Source organism: Littorina saxatilis, linkage group LG16 (assembly GCF_037325665.1).
Source record: "Littorina saxatilis isolate snail1 linkage group LG16, US_GU_Lsax_2.0, whole genome shotgun sequence".
Taxonomy (NCBI): Eukaryota; Metazoa; Mollusca; class Gastropoda; order Littorinimorpha; family Littorinidae; genus Littorina; species Littorina saxatilis.
In genome coordinates this window covers 46,075,358-46,090,595 of record NC_090260.1, presented here as the reverse complement: position 1 = coordinate 46,090,595, position 15,238 = coordinate 46,075,358, and the positions used below count along the sequence as shown (strand labels likewise).

At 39.7% G+C, this 15,238-nt stretch overlaps 1 protein-coding gene across 1 annotated transcript; it reads left to right on the top strand.

Annotated features, from left to right (window-relative positions):
- The first annotated feature begins 3,541 nt into the window (after positions 1-3,541).
- Positions 3,542-14,932, top strand: LOC138949707 (uncharacterized). The gene is made up of 4 exons (XM_070321501.1): positions 3,542-3,653; positions 4,805-5,087; positions 11,029-11,422; positions 13,198-14,932. The coding sequence occupies exons 1-4, from the start codon at positions 3,585-3,587 to the stop codon at positions 14,315-14,317; spliced, it is 1,866 nt and encodes a 621-aa protein (XP_070177602.1). The 5' UTR covers positions 3,542-3,584; the 3' UTR covers positions 14,318-14,932.
- The last annotated feature ends 306 nt before the right edge of the window (positions 14,933-15,238 follow it).

Here is a 15,238-nt window from a genome sequence, read left to right as displayed (position 1 = left end):
TTGTATTCATCTGTGCAAATCTTTGCTTTGTCAATCATGCTGCCAGTCACCTTAAAATCATGGCAGCATGCATCAGAGTTAATTTTGACCTGCAAGAAGGCAGTCAGTGTGTCAGCTCCCAGACTGTGATCCAGCACTTGAAGGTGTTGCAGGGTTTCACTGCCAAATGGAAATTTATTCAACATTTTCCTCACACAGGCCACGTAGAACTGGCGCACATCATGCCAGAACTTCTGTTGTGTGGCTGGTGCAAGCTCCTCCTCAGAAATGAATGAACGGCAGTCCATGCCAGCAAAAAAAAAAAATCTTTTTTTTAAGCTGAAAATGCGTATGGTTTGAGGTATACGACGTAGGACCCAAAAAACACCGAAAAACCGTAAGAATTACGCAGAATGCGTAGGACTTGACAGGTATGGTAATGTTGGCACATGGATTTGAACACAACGCGAGGCATACTGATTGTGCAACATTACACAGAAAAACAAGTTGCGTAAGGCGAAATTACTACATTAAGTCAAGCTGTGGAAGTCACAGAATGAAACTGAACGCACTGTATTTTTTCACAATGACCGTAGTCCGCCGCTAGTGCAAAAGGCAGTGAAAGTGATGAGCCTGTTTGGTGCGGTTGCGCTGTGCTGCATAGCACGCTTTACTGTACGTCTCTTCGTTTTAACTTTCTGGGCGCATTTTTAATCCAAACATATGTTTTTGGAATCAGGAACCGACAAGGAATAAGATGAAATTGTTTTTAAAACGATTTCGGAAATTGTATTTTAATCATAATTTTTATATTTTTAATTTTCAGAGTTTGTTTTTAATCCGAATATAACATATTTATATGTTTTTGGAATCAGAAAAGGATGAAGAATAAAATAAAAGTAATTTTGGATCGTTTTATAAAAAAAATATTTTTAATTACAATTTTCAGATTTTTAATGACCAAAGTCATTAATTAATTTTTAAGCCTCCATGCTGAAATGCAATACCGAAGTCCGCGCCGCGGCCTTCGTCGAAGATTGCTTGGCCAAAATTTCAATCAGTTTGATTGAAAAATGAAGGTGTGACAGTGCCGCCTCAACTTTTACAAAAAGTCGGATATGACATCATCAAAGACATTTATCGAAAAAATGAATAAAACGTCTGGGGATATCATACCCAGGAACTTTCATGTAAAATTTCATGAAGATCGGTCCAGTAGTTTACTCTGAATCGCTCTACACACACACACAGAGACACGCATACACCACAACCCTCGTCTAGATTCCCCCTCTATGTTAAAACATTTAGTCAAAACTTGACTAACTGTAAAAAGATATCATAGCTTTACATGTGATAAGGCCTAAAAAAAAAATAGGTGTGGTTACGGTAACCCGACCTACCCTATTTTTAGGGGCCGACCCTATAACTTTTTATTACATTTGTCAACAAAAAAAAAAACGAGTGCAGAAAACGCACTGAAAGCGAAATCGCCCGAGTCGCACACTTATTTCCCTGTCAAGTAGGTTTAATTTGTACACATTAGAAAAAAATGTAAAAAAAAAAAAAAAGGGATTGCCTACCTTCCTACCCTATTTTTCTTGGCTATGTTACCGTAACCACACCTATTTTTTTTTATTTTTTTGCCTAATGAATTGCAGTACACTACATCATAATTTTCATACTGATACAGTAATAGTGATAATTATGATAATTTAAGATTTGTGTGTGTCATTTCATTTAATTCTTATGATGTGTACAACTACAATAGCTTTGAAATCGATCAATAAGTAAATAAAATAAAATAAATATTCCTCTTGTTTGCCTCTTTACAGCTCCCAAGGGCTACAAGAGACTCACACCTGGAAGTTTGCCAACACTGTGTATGCCAGTCAAATCTGTTGAAACCCCACAACCACAGCCTCGGAAACTACCCGTAAGTGTATGGTTTAATTGTACATACAGTGGACCTTTCTTTGAAAGAACCCCCAGTATGTCAGATTTCCTATTAAGGCCAACAAAAAAAAATAGGTGTGGTAACGGTAACATAGCCAAAAAAATAGGGTAGGAAGGTAGGCAATCACTTTTTTTTTAAAAACTTTTTTTCTAATGTGTACAAATTAAACCTACTTGACAGGGACATAAGTGTGCGACTCGGGCGCTTTTGCTTTCATTGCGTTTTCTGCACTCGTTTACTTGTTTTTGTGTGGGTTTTTTTTGACAAATGTAATACTGAAAAAGTTATACGGTCGGCCCCCAAAATAGGGTAGGTCGGGTTACTGTATTAACCACATTTATTTATGTTTTAGGCCTTAGTATTAGAGTGACGTAAATTAGACATCCTCTCCTGTCTGAAAAAATCTAAATAGAGAAATCAGGTCAAAAAAGGGGTTCCACTGTCATGTGTTTGACTGTTTTGTGTGTACAATTACTTCTTCTGCGTTTGTGGGCTAAACATTTTACGTGTATGGCCGTTTTTACCCCGCCATTTAGACAGCCACACGCCGCTTTTGGAGGAAGCATGTTGGGCATTTTTGTGGTTCTATGAGGCCCCAAAAAAAAAGGACTTATAGAGAAACATATTCATGGTCAAAGGGAAATAACCTTCTCAGTTGGTGGCAGTGAGAATGGGTGCAGTGAGAATGGTTATTTCCCTTTGACCAACGGGGGTGTTTTTCCTACCTCGAAGGAATTTCTTGTTTAAATTTGACTTTGAATATAACACGAGAGTTCTCGAGCATGTGTCACAGTCAGTATCAACTCGTCAGTCTCCGAGTTTCTCCCTTCGTAATTGTGTTCTGTTTGTTCTGGTTATCTCACTATTCGAGGTAAGTTACGTTGATAACTGACCCTCTGCATGTGTTCACTTGGTATCAGTTTGGAAAGCAAACTCAAGTAGCAATACTTTCAAGTGTGACCGACTAAGTTGGCAGTTCAACTTGGAAATGCATCCACCAATCACCAAAAGGCGCTGACATCATTTCACAAAAGAATTTTCCTACCCATACTTTTTTAGATGTTAAAGATTGCGTTCAGGACGATGACACTCTGTAGGCAGGTTATTTATTTAAAGGGATTAACATGCAGTTAAAAACAAGTGTTGACACTGACAGACCCAATGAGCGGGAATACCAACTTGCAGATCATACACTTGTGGTTACTTGCAATTTATGCATCAACATAATTATAACTGATGGTGGTGAAATGTTAAAGTCCTTTGTACTGGAAACTTGCGTTCTCCCAGTAAGGTAATATATTGTAAGTACTACGTTGCAAGCCCCTGGAGCAAATTTTTGATTAGTGCTTTTGTGAACAAGAAACAATTGACAAGTGGCTCTATCCCATCTTCCCCTTTTCCCCGTCGCGATATAACCTTCGTGGTTGAAAACGACGTTAAACACCAAATAAAGAAAGAAAGAAAGAACTGATGGTGGTTATGAGCGATGCGACCCACCATCAAAAATATCCTCAGTGCGTGCACGTCTTAGACACCAAGATCGTCAGCTCGCCTTGCAACACTTGTCATAAATAGAGTGTGACCTTTATTGTTGCAGCAGCAGTCAGTGGATGGAAACAAACCAAGACAGACAGTGAGCGGCTGTGACAGGATGGAGGAAGAAGAGTGGACAGTGAAGACAGAGATCAAGACAGAAAGAGATACACAAGAACCACTACTAGTAAGACTACCAGTGCCACAGTGTAGTAGTAGTAGTAGTGACTGTAAAGTGTTTTTTATTATTGCCTCGCGGCTTTTTAAAAGTCCCATCTCATTTGCAGTTTTGTTGTAGGTCAATCAAATTTAGCATGCTCAAAATTGCTTCTTAGATGTCAATCATCATTTATAAATTGAATCTAGTGTTTTATGCATGTTGAACAACTTCCGACAATGGGATCCATGAAGGTACAACTCTGTTAGAAAAAGGAATCTTTTCTAATATTAGTTACTAAATTCAGACATAATTTTTAGAAAATGTTGCTACATATGACATTTTTACTACATTTTGGAACGTTGGCAGTCAATTTGTTTTCTGAATTTTACTATATTCAATAAAAAAAAATGTCAGTATTATTCCAGGTTGCATCAATGGTAGACTTAAAAAATATGTGCAGTCAGTCAGTCGACAGGTCTATTTTTTCAAAGCTTTACCCAGTTCCGTGGCCCTTCTTTGCACCCTTTCAAGGGCTGCTGATTGACGCTTCAGACATGGACGGCAGATGACGTTGGCATACTTTAAGTGTAATTGTTCAACCAGTGCTTTATACCATTTTAGAAAATGTTTCTTTGTCAAGATAGGAAAATATTCTCTTTATTATACTAAGCATTTTATTTGCTTTATGAATTTAGTTTTGAATATGTTTGTAAAAACTCAGGGATTCTTTGAATGTTACACCCAAATCTCTCCTCCTCACACTTCAGGACTGTTTTCATATCATCATTCACCTTCATTAAATATATTCATGTCCAGGATTGATTTTTCCCACATGCAGGACTTAATTTACACTTATATATAATGTTAAAATACAAAAACCGTTAAGTCTGCATGATCATATCTGGAGATGATCAATTTTATTTTGTTTTGATTGGTTTCGAATTGTACATTATACAATTTAGTATTACAGTATCTGAATCCACCTAACCCACTCTGACTCTCTGTTTTCTGTTGGTTTAAATGTATAATCCATCTCAAAATGTTCCCGATTATTCCATAATATATTCAGGCCAGATCAAGAGCCTTTCATGTGGGACTGAATGTTTTCTTAAAGTCAAAATGAACAATGGTCATACATTTTCTGTCTTCTAAAATGTCAAATCTTCACTTACTTCCAGTGCACGACAGAGCAACACTCACAAGAACCAGCAGTGAAGACGGAGGTCAAGACAGAAAGAGATACACAAGAACCACTACTAGTAAGACTACCAGTGCCACAGCGCATGACGGAGCAACACTCACAAGAGCCAGGGGTCAAGACAGAGGTCAAGATAGAGATTGATGTGGCGGAAGAACCACCACTAGAATGGTACATGACACAGCAACTGTCACAAGAGACAGAGGTCAAAATAGAGATCGACGTTGCAGAAGAACCACCACTAGCACAGCAACATTCACACGGTGAGTGTTTAGATGATGGTTAGATTTTACAGCTGCATGTTTTCATAAAGATCAAAGTGCATCATTTGCATCTAGATGATCACTGGTGTCAGTTTGCAAGCCATATAACCACACAAGTCAAACTTGGAACTAGCTGATGATGCAGAAGGGGTCTAATTCAAAACTGAACTCAGTTTACAGTAGTCTTGCATAGGAGTTTAGATTGAGTGATCTATCTTTTTTAGCCAGGAATTCCACCCGGGCTCATTTCTGTATTCAGAAAAAATACCCCCAGGAAGTGCACTTACAGGAAAACTGCCCACTGTGGTTTAGATAAGATCTTTTCTGAACTGATGACAGTTTTTGTCACTACATGAATATGTTTAGAAAGTTATGACACCACCCATGCCCTGTGTTCAAAACAAAATGTGTTACACATCATTAAAGTAAACAAGTCGCGTTAGGCGAAATTACTACATTTAGTCAAGCTGTCGAACTCACGGAATGAAACTGAACGCACTGTATTTTTTTCACCAAGAAAGTACAGCTTCGTCAATCCCCGCGAGAAGGAAATTGCTCACCTCCCACGTGCAAAACGCAGTGATATGCACACGCCAGAATAGCGCGGTAGCGTATTGTGCTAAGCACGAAAGCGCGCTTTTCTGTATTCGTGTTCACTTTCTGAGCTTGTTTTGAATACAACCTATCATATCTATATGTTTTTGGAATCAGGAAACGATAAAGAATAAGATGAAATCATTTTTGGATCGATTTCTTACATTTTAATCGTAAGACTAATTAATCTATTTTCGTTAATTGTGATCACATTTTAAGAGTAAACATGACATATTATGTATATATTTTTAGATTCAGAATGTCATGAAGAATACAATGCAATCAATTTTAAATCTGTTTGCGAAAAATCGATTTTAATAACAACTTTAATGAGCAAACTCATTAATTAATTTGTAAGCCTCCAAGCTGAAATGCAATACCAAATTCCGGGCGTCGTCGAAGATTACTTGACCAAAATTTCAACCAATTTGGTTTAAAGATGAGAGCGTGACAGTGCCGCCTCAACTTTCACGAAAAGCCGGATATGACGTCATCAAAGACATAAAAAAAACTTGAAAAAAACGTCTGGGTATATCATACCCAGGAACTCCCACGTAAAATTTCATGAAGATCGGTCTAGTAGTTTTCTCTAAATCGCTCTACACACACACACACACACACACACACACACACACACATATACACCACACCCTCGTCTCGATTCCCCCCTCTACGTTAAAACATTTAGTCAAAACTTGACTAAATGTAAAAAATGAAAGGATGATACATGTAAGAACCAACAAGAAGGGCAAAGCCCATACGACTCACATGCTTTACACATTTTTCCTACCAAAATACATGTGACCTTGACCCAAGGTCAAGGTCATCCAAGGTCATGCAACACAAAGCTGTTAATTCAAGACATAGGAAGTACAATGGTGCTTATTGGCTCTTTCTACCATGAGATATGGTCACTTTTAGTGGTTCACTACCTTATTTTGGTCACATTTCATAAGGGTCAAAGTGACCTTGACCTTGATCATATGTGACCAAATGTGTCTCATGATGAAAGCATAACATGTGCCCCACATAATTTTTAAGTTTGAAACAGTTATCTTCCATAGTTCAGGGTCAAGGTCACTTCAAAATATGTATACAATCCAACTTTGAAGAGCTCCTGTGACCTTGACCTTGAAGCAAGGTAAACCAAACTAGTATCAAAAGATGGGGCTTACTTTGCCCTATATATCATATATAGGTGAGGTATTCAATCTCAAAAACTTCAGAGAAAATGGGGAAAATGTGAAAAATAGCTGTTTTTTAGGCAACATTTATGGCCCCTGCGACCTTGACCCTGAAGCAAGGTCAAGATGCTATGTATGTTTTTTGGGGCCTTGTCATCATACACCATCTTGCCAAATTTGGTACTGATAGACTGAATAGTGTCCAAGAAATATCCAACGTTAAAGTTTTCCGGACGGACGGACGGACGGACGACTCGGGTGAGTACATAGACTCACTTTTGCTTCGCATGTGAGTCAAAAATGTGATTGATGCAAGGAGGAAGAAGGGAGAGGGGATGGAAGAGCAAGAACAAGTCTCGTGAAGCGATATATATATATATATCCCATGACCTCCCTTCTTTGTCTCTGTTACTTCAGTATGGGTATATATGTTGTATTTTTATAGCTCAATAAATACATCATGGACTCCAAAAAATATATGATAGTGCAGATTCCGATTTGGGCAAAGGACTACTTTCCTCCCGACCTTTGACCTCGCGCCGAACAATGTGACACATTTGTATGAAGTTCTAAAATCGTATTGCACGGCTCAGAAAACCATATCAGTTGCACGCAAAAATGAATCTCAGAACTGATCTGATGTACGAGATGCAATAAGCAAAAGTTTCTTTCATTATGAAAGCAATGCAGGTCGAAAAAAACGAACATTCAACTTACAAGATAACCAGATGCCAGCGAACCAAAACAAAAACACGAGTACCCTCCCCTTGCATCGTTAGCAGACGACTTTTGAGAATCTGTCGGTAGTGTGTTTTGGTGTGCGCCTTCAGCTATCAAACATCGGCTGTTTCACGTGTTTTGCGAGCAAGTCTACTCTTTTGCCTGGCTCTGCAGTAAGTCCACATATTTTTCCGTAATCCAGTCATATTCCTTCAAAATGCAATCAATCGGCGGTGACAGACGTGTCGGTCGCGTTTTCCTCACACCCATACCAGTTTAAGTTCATCCATGCAAACACACTCGCAAAACAGTTTATCACGTAGATACATTTCAAATAGGGAGCAAATGGTTAAATCTAAACCTACATATTTGTTCCCTAAAATTTGCTTCTCTGTCAATAAGCCTAATTACACACGTTCCAGAAAAACAACGTGGAATCGATTCTGAATCGAGTAAGCCAAATGGGTCCCAAACCCGTTTCGCCCGTTCTGCCGACCTGAAACGCAAAACAAAAGAATTGTGCGCTTCAACTAAATTAATTTCTATTCGACTTCATTACTTTCTTGCAACTTATGAACCTTTACTTAAAGCTTTTAAATGGTCTGAAAGTAGTGTTACCGCGTACTTATCGATGCACTCATTCGTTTTATTTTTTCAGCGACGGTCACTTAGTTTAAGGTTGCAAAAGGGCTAAGTCTCGCTGGCAACAGTTTTACCCTGCACAGATCGCAACAGTGCCGCTAGTAGTCTACACTTTGTGTTTGATGGTAGAATGGGATATACAGATTACAACACTCGTGGTTTTTTATATGGCTTGTATTTCAGTCAAGACCCAGCGGGAATATCAATCGAGAGCCACTCGCCAGAGGCTCGTGTCTCCCGATGATATTCATCCGCTGGGTCTTGACTGAAATACAAGCCATATAAAAAACCACTCGTGTTGTAACCTATACATATATGTATAAACATTTAGTCAAGCTTTGAGCATCAAAGTAACAGATTAACACACAAAAACAGTCATTGCCGAGACTATATTTAGACGGTTCACTAACTTAAACCTATTTTCTGGTATTCTGAGCACATTTTTATAGTAAACATGACATATGTATATGTTTTTGAAATCAGGAGAAATTGAGGAATATGATGCAATCATTTTAAAGTCTCTTAGTGAAAATTCGATTTTGATGACAACTTTAATGAGCAAACCATTTTAATTTTTATGCTGCGGAGCTGAAATTCAATCACATAGTCCGGACTTTGTCGAAGATCACTTGACCAAAATTTTAATCAATTTAATTGAAAAATGAGGGCGTGACAGTGTGGCCTCAAGTTTCACAAAAAGCCGGATATGACGGCATCAAAAACATTTATCGAAAAAATGAAAAAAAAACGTCTAACCCAGGAACTCTCGTGTGCAATTTCACGGTACTACTTGTCTCCGAAAACCCCCGAAAACCTCATCAGAAATAAGAAAGTTCGTCCTTAGATCGTGTTTTGTTACACAATTGTTTGCAATCATGACTTGTATTTGCAACTTTCACCGTTCATGGCTTTATTTTCGTGTTTGTGCGAGGATTTACGAAGGAGCGGAAGCACTAATCACATGACGTCGTCAATACTTGTGCTTTCGAGTAACAAGAGTTACCTCCCTTGCATTGACATTGTTGCATCGATTTCGTCGATAATGCGGCTCTCAACACAAATATATGGATGCATGTAGCATGAATCAGGTTTACTTTTCACAGGCATGTCCAATACTTCACTTTGAAGATAGATTTAGTTAGTCGAGATGGGGTTTTCAGGTTTTTTTTGAGGTTTTCGGGGTTTTCGGAGACATTAAGTAGTACCCCAATTTCACAAAGATCGGTCCAGTAGTTTTCTCTGAATCGCTCTACACACACATGTACGTACATACACACACACACATACACCACGACCCTCCTCTCGATTCCCCGTCTATGTTAAAACATTTAGTCAAAACTTGACTTGGTTTAAACACAATTTTATTCAAAATACATGACATGAAACAATTGACAAAAATGCAGCAAGGACACGAACTCAAGCAGATGCTAATTTGACGTTACCATAACAATGCTAAGTTACACAAGTTTTCATGATGGTGGACAACACAATTATTAACCAGAAGAACAAAATGTAGGAGGGGGGTATGGGGAACTTAATCAAAACAGGAGGATTTACAGAGAAAGAAAAAAAAATTAATCAAAGAAAAAAAAATAAAAAAATAAGGTGAGACTATGAATGAAGTGCGTGGGACGAGAACATCGATGCTGAGACATGCAAGAAGTAAGTTCAGATAAATGTACATTTTCATGGAGAGGGCAGCATAGTTCGTTACGAATGTATGGAAGAAAACAACCACACACACTTGACTTAATGTAACAAGAGGCGAAGCCTTCAAGGCTTACGTAAGAAATCGACAAACAGTAACACAAACTCAATCACTCCGTCACACGTACACACACACACACACACACAGTAAGCATAGGTGACACTGTGCAAGAAAGCGAGACACTATAGATCTAGTTCTGTCTGTCTGCATGTAGCCTGTAACTTACAGTGACACGACTGCCAACTAGTCTCGGCCCGCTCAAAATAACAATGACCGAGACTTTCAGTAATTCCTTCGCGTGACGTCTAACCCTCTTACGCCATAATGTGACGTCTTCAAATGTTAAAGTTTCTACCACAGACATACACACGCACACACGCACAGACAGACAAAGTTACGATCGCATAGGCTACACTTACATGAGCCAAAAAGGAGAGAGGAAACATGGAGCACAACTGTTGCAGACTACAATGCTAATGTTTCAAATGTTTCAATTTCAAATGTTCTCTCTACATACTTGAAGTTCAAAGTACTCTTTCTTTTCACTCGTAGCATGGTGTACAACTGTTATACACTGACTTGGCTAACATTGCCCCTCACGTGACAAAGGCTGCGATTCACAAGAGCTCTAACGATGGCTTTTGACTGTTCAGAGGAACTGGTTATAGGCATAACCGTCGTCTGCTACAAGAACCACGACTTTGCGTGACAATGCAGGGGAGACAATGCAGCTGTGATCTGTCTTTCAGACCACCCTGAATACTGTCCCCTGATGTTCTTGGGTTCTTGTTTCCCACCCAGACTGTTTTCATTGAACCGTTCTTTTCAAAGTATTGGTCGTACACGACTCGCATCACCCAGAATGTGTAGTTTGAAGCGTCATCCAGTAAAGGTGAAACTAAGAAGAGAAATAGGGTGTGTGTCGTTAACAACACATTTTTTGTATTATGTCAAAAGTGCTTTTTGGGGGGCAATGATTGTTCTTTTTCTTTCTTGAAACTTCATTAAATTTGGTGACCAATTGTCAGTTCATTAGTTCTGAAAAATGACGAGTTGCTCACTACTACTGCTGTGTTTGTTTTGTGTGTTGCAGTGTCGGTCGAGGCAGACTTAATAAAGGAGAGCACAGCAAGCATCAAGAAGGAACAGACGACACAAACTCAGGCTGAATTCTTTGACCAGTGTTCTTCGTCACAAGAGTCAGTGAAACATCACAACAGACAAGTGAATGAACATATCAAGTCCGAGTCAAGAGATGCAGAAGACACAACAGTTGTGACGGGGGACACACAGTTCATTCCAACACACCGAGATGAAGGAGCCGGTGCTGAATCAAGCGCAATGGCAAGAGATGACACGACACAGCTGACAAGGTCACCTTGCAACAGTGAAAGTCCTTCATCACAAGATGGCGTATCTTCAGAGGGAAGCAGCACTGGATTGGATCACCTCACAGCTTGTCGGTCACACAGTTTGCAGGGGGAAAGGTTTGACAAACACATGACAACACAAACAGAGAACTGCACAGGACAAAATAAAAGAGCGATAGCACACACAACACCAAAGAAAAATTCCTGTACACAGTGTAATGCTTCATTCAGTCAGCCATCGGCGTTAAAGCGGCACATGGTATCATCTCACACAGGTGTAAAATATAGTGGTAAAAGGCCACATAGATGTGGAGAGTGCATTGCATCCTTTTGTAACCTTTACTCATTAAAGCGACACATGGTAACTCACACCAGTGAAAGGCCATATGTATGTGCACAGTGCAGTGCATCCTTCACTCAACGTTCCACATTACGGCGACACATGGTAACTCACACAGGTGAAAGGCCACATGTATGTTCGCAGTGCAGTGCATCCTTCCGTCTACCCTCAAGGTTGAAGCAGCACATGAGAACTCATACAGCTGAAAGACCATTAATTTTGTTTGGATGTATGCAGTGCAGTGCATCCTTCCGTCTGCTCTCAAGGTTAAAGCAGCACATGAGAACTCATAGAGCTGAAAGACCATTTGAATGTACGCGGTGCAGTGCATCATTCTGTTGGCAATCCAGGTTGGAGGAGCACATGCTAACTCACACAGGTGAGAGACCATATAGATGTACACAGTGCAGTGCATCCTTCAATCATACTACCAAATTAAGGCAGCACATGTTCACTCACACAGGTAAAAGGCCATATGTATGCGCATAGTGCAGTGCATGCTTTGGACGCCCTTCCATCTTAAAGCGACACATGCTAACTCATACAGGTGAAAGGCAATAAGCCGGCCGGGTCATACCTAAGACTTTAAAATTGGCAATCTAGTGGCTGCTCCGCCTGGCGTCTGGCATTATGGGGTTAATGCTAGGTGAGACATGAAGCCTGTGCTGCGACTTCTGTCTTGTGTGTGGGCTCGAACCCGCAGTCGACCAGATCGACTGGCTTACAAACCAGACACTCTAACAAACTACGCTATGTCCCTTCTTATAATTCAGTGGTTTTAATTCCAAACTGCAGTGAGGGAGAACAAGACTGTATCCACAGTGTTTCAGTTGCTGTCTGAATAGTTCTGTCACTATAAGGGAAGACAGTTGCTGGCATCATCATGTTTTTGTGACCAGTGTAAGCCTTGGCATATTTCCTGGAGGATCATCACAACAATAGGTTATTGCTTCCATTTTGATTGGTGTCTGGTGTTTTCTCTTGTTTTCAAAGAGTAGTATGCATATATGTATCCTACATACATGAAAACTATCACCATGACATGAAAGTGGTTTTCACATGTACCGTTGTTTTGCCAAGATTTAGCGGCAAGAAATTTGGACATAATCTCTAATAATGCAGTGTCAATGGAATGTAAAGTGGGAATGAGAAAAGGAACACAAACAGCTTAAAAACATGCCATAGAAGAAAGAAAATGTTAGAAGAGACAATTTTAATGTTGCGCGGAATGCTTGTGAAGACAGTGAACTACTTTGTTCCTTTTTCCGACTGTATCTCCCTGTGGATGACTAGACATCAGTTTGAATTACTTGGCCGGCAAGAAGTTGCTCAGTGTCTGTTTAAAATACCTTTGGTACGTTTGGCTCACGTTAGAGAAGCTCAGTGTGTAGAATAAACAGAAAACTACATGTATGGCAACCATTGTGATAGCAGGTTAACACTTGGTTTTTTTTTCAAAAAGCAACTGGGGTGAACCTGGTATAACACAGGTAGCCATGTATTCTCTCTGTGTATATATTTTGTCATTCCCTGAGTTTTATTCATTGTCTAGTTCCAGGACAGTATGGAATAATCAAGCCCTGTCAAGAGAAGACAGCAGCAGCGAAGGAGAGCAACACCGTTCTGAGTACAAGCCAGGATCGTCAAGCTCACGGGTTTCCGATTCGGACGAATCCACAGATAGTGTTATATATCCAGCACTTACTTTGAATATAGATGTTACATCTACCAGCACCCAAGAACAGCGTGATCAAAGGAATTTTGTTACATCCACCAGCACTCAAGAAAAGCTTGATCAGCAGGGGGGTGTCAAAGTTAGTTCAAGGCTGAAACATAAATGGGACAAAAAACATTGTTGCTTGTTTTGTAAAAAGTTTGTGTTAAAGATGTCAACTCATCTTCAGCGTGTTCATTACAAGGAGGCAAAAGTTGCTAGAATTATGCAGATGCCAAAAGGATCCAGAGAACGCAGACAAGAATTCATCAAACTGCAGGATTCAGGTGACTACAAGAACAATTACAAAGTCTTGCAACAACAAAAGGGCCTCCTGATACCAAAGTATCAAAAAACTGACAGACAACCGGCGGACTTCATGGTTTGCCTTCACTGCAATGGTCTGTACCTGAGACGACTGGTGGCAAAGCACACAAGAACGTGTGCACAGAATACTGAGGGTGCCGTTCACAAAAAGGGGCATGCTGTACAGATTGGGAGGTTGCTGCTATCTATCAGCAAGTCAACATCTTCAAACCGAGGAGTGACTGTCACTGATGATGTCAGTGATGACCTTGAGGGCGAAGAGATCGAGCCAGAGCTTCAAACACAGGAATCCTCGGACGAAGAGGAAGATGAAGGTGGAGATGAGAACAGCCAAGAGTCAAAAGCACATACTGTATCCTTACAAAGCGGAAAGAAGAACAAGTGCCCCTCACAGACTGTCACACAGCCCAGAAAAAAGCAAGCAAAGAGACCATGGACAAAGGATCAAAAAGAGGCTGTTGACAGGCACTTGTCGCATTGCCTAGTGTTGAACAGGGTACCCCAAAAGCATGAAGCAGAACAGGCCCTAGCTTCAGAAAAGACACTTCGAGGGAGAACATGGAAAGATGTGAAGTATTTCGTATACAACCTGCTGAAAAAGGAAAACAAAAAACATGCCAGTGGCAGTTAACTTCTTCAAGTACATGGTGTTCCTCTTAAGATTCTGGTCAGTCCCTTTCAAGATGTACACCTTCACACAGCTGCTTGAATTTCTTTACCTACTGAGATAAATTCTTACAGTCTTGCATGTCAGACTTCTGTGAATTCAGAGGCTTAATTAAGTTTTAATTTACTCACAGTTTTCAGCAAGTAACTCAGAAACATGCCTGCTACTGATGTCAAGTTTTCTTCAACACTGTCACATTTGTGGTTGATCCAGTGTGTAAGATTCAGAACGTTTTTAGCACGTGAGTGATTTTTGCCTGTGTACATTTTCTTTTTATTGACTGGAGTTCTCATTTTAAGATGAAAAATATGATCCAGCAGTGTCTAAATAATCGCCCCCACCCCCTTTCATGCTGTGTTTGACTGTAAGACTGCCTTTATTAACTGTCGTTCTTTATCATCTTTCAGTGTTTCACCATTGTCATGTCATACATAGCGTTTTTGTTCAAGGAGAAGAAGATGATATTTTTATTCAAGAAGTGAATTTTTGTATGGTCTTTGCCACTCCTAGATGCTGTATAAAGTATTCTTCGGTCAGATCATGGGTCTGTAGATGTCAAATAAAGGATTGTGAAGATGAGAGACGTGTTATGAGGATCTTGAAAACAAAAATGTTCCTGTGACAATCTAACAGTTTCAGAATGTCTTTATTGTCTATTACGTTCAAAGAAAAATTGAAAAAAAGAACCCCCCGCGGGTTAGGGGGAAGAATTTACCCGATGCTCCCCAGCATGTCGTAAGAGGCGACTAACGGATTCTGTTTCTCCTTTTACCCTTGTTAAGTGTTTCTTGTATAGAATATAGTCAATGTTTGTAAAGATTTTAGTCAAGCAGTATGTAAGAAATGTTAAGTCCTTTGTACTGGAAACTTGCATTCTCCCAGTAA

Coding starts and splice junctions, on each gene's coding strand:
- LOC138949707 (XM_070321501.1), top strand. CDS start 3,585: ATGGAGGAAGAAGAGTGGACAGTGAAGACAGAGATCAAGACAGAAAGA. Junction 3,654..4,804: donor ATACACAAGAACCACTACTA/GTAAGACTACCA, acceptor ACTTACTTCCAG/TGCACGACAGAGCAACACTC. Junction 5,088..11,028: donor AGCACAGCAACATTCACACG/GTGAGTGTTTAG, acceptor TGTGTGTTGCAG/TGTCGGTCGAGGCAGACTTA.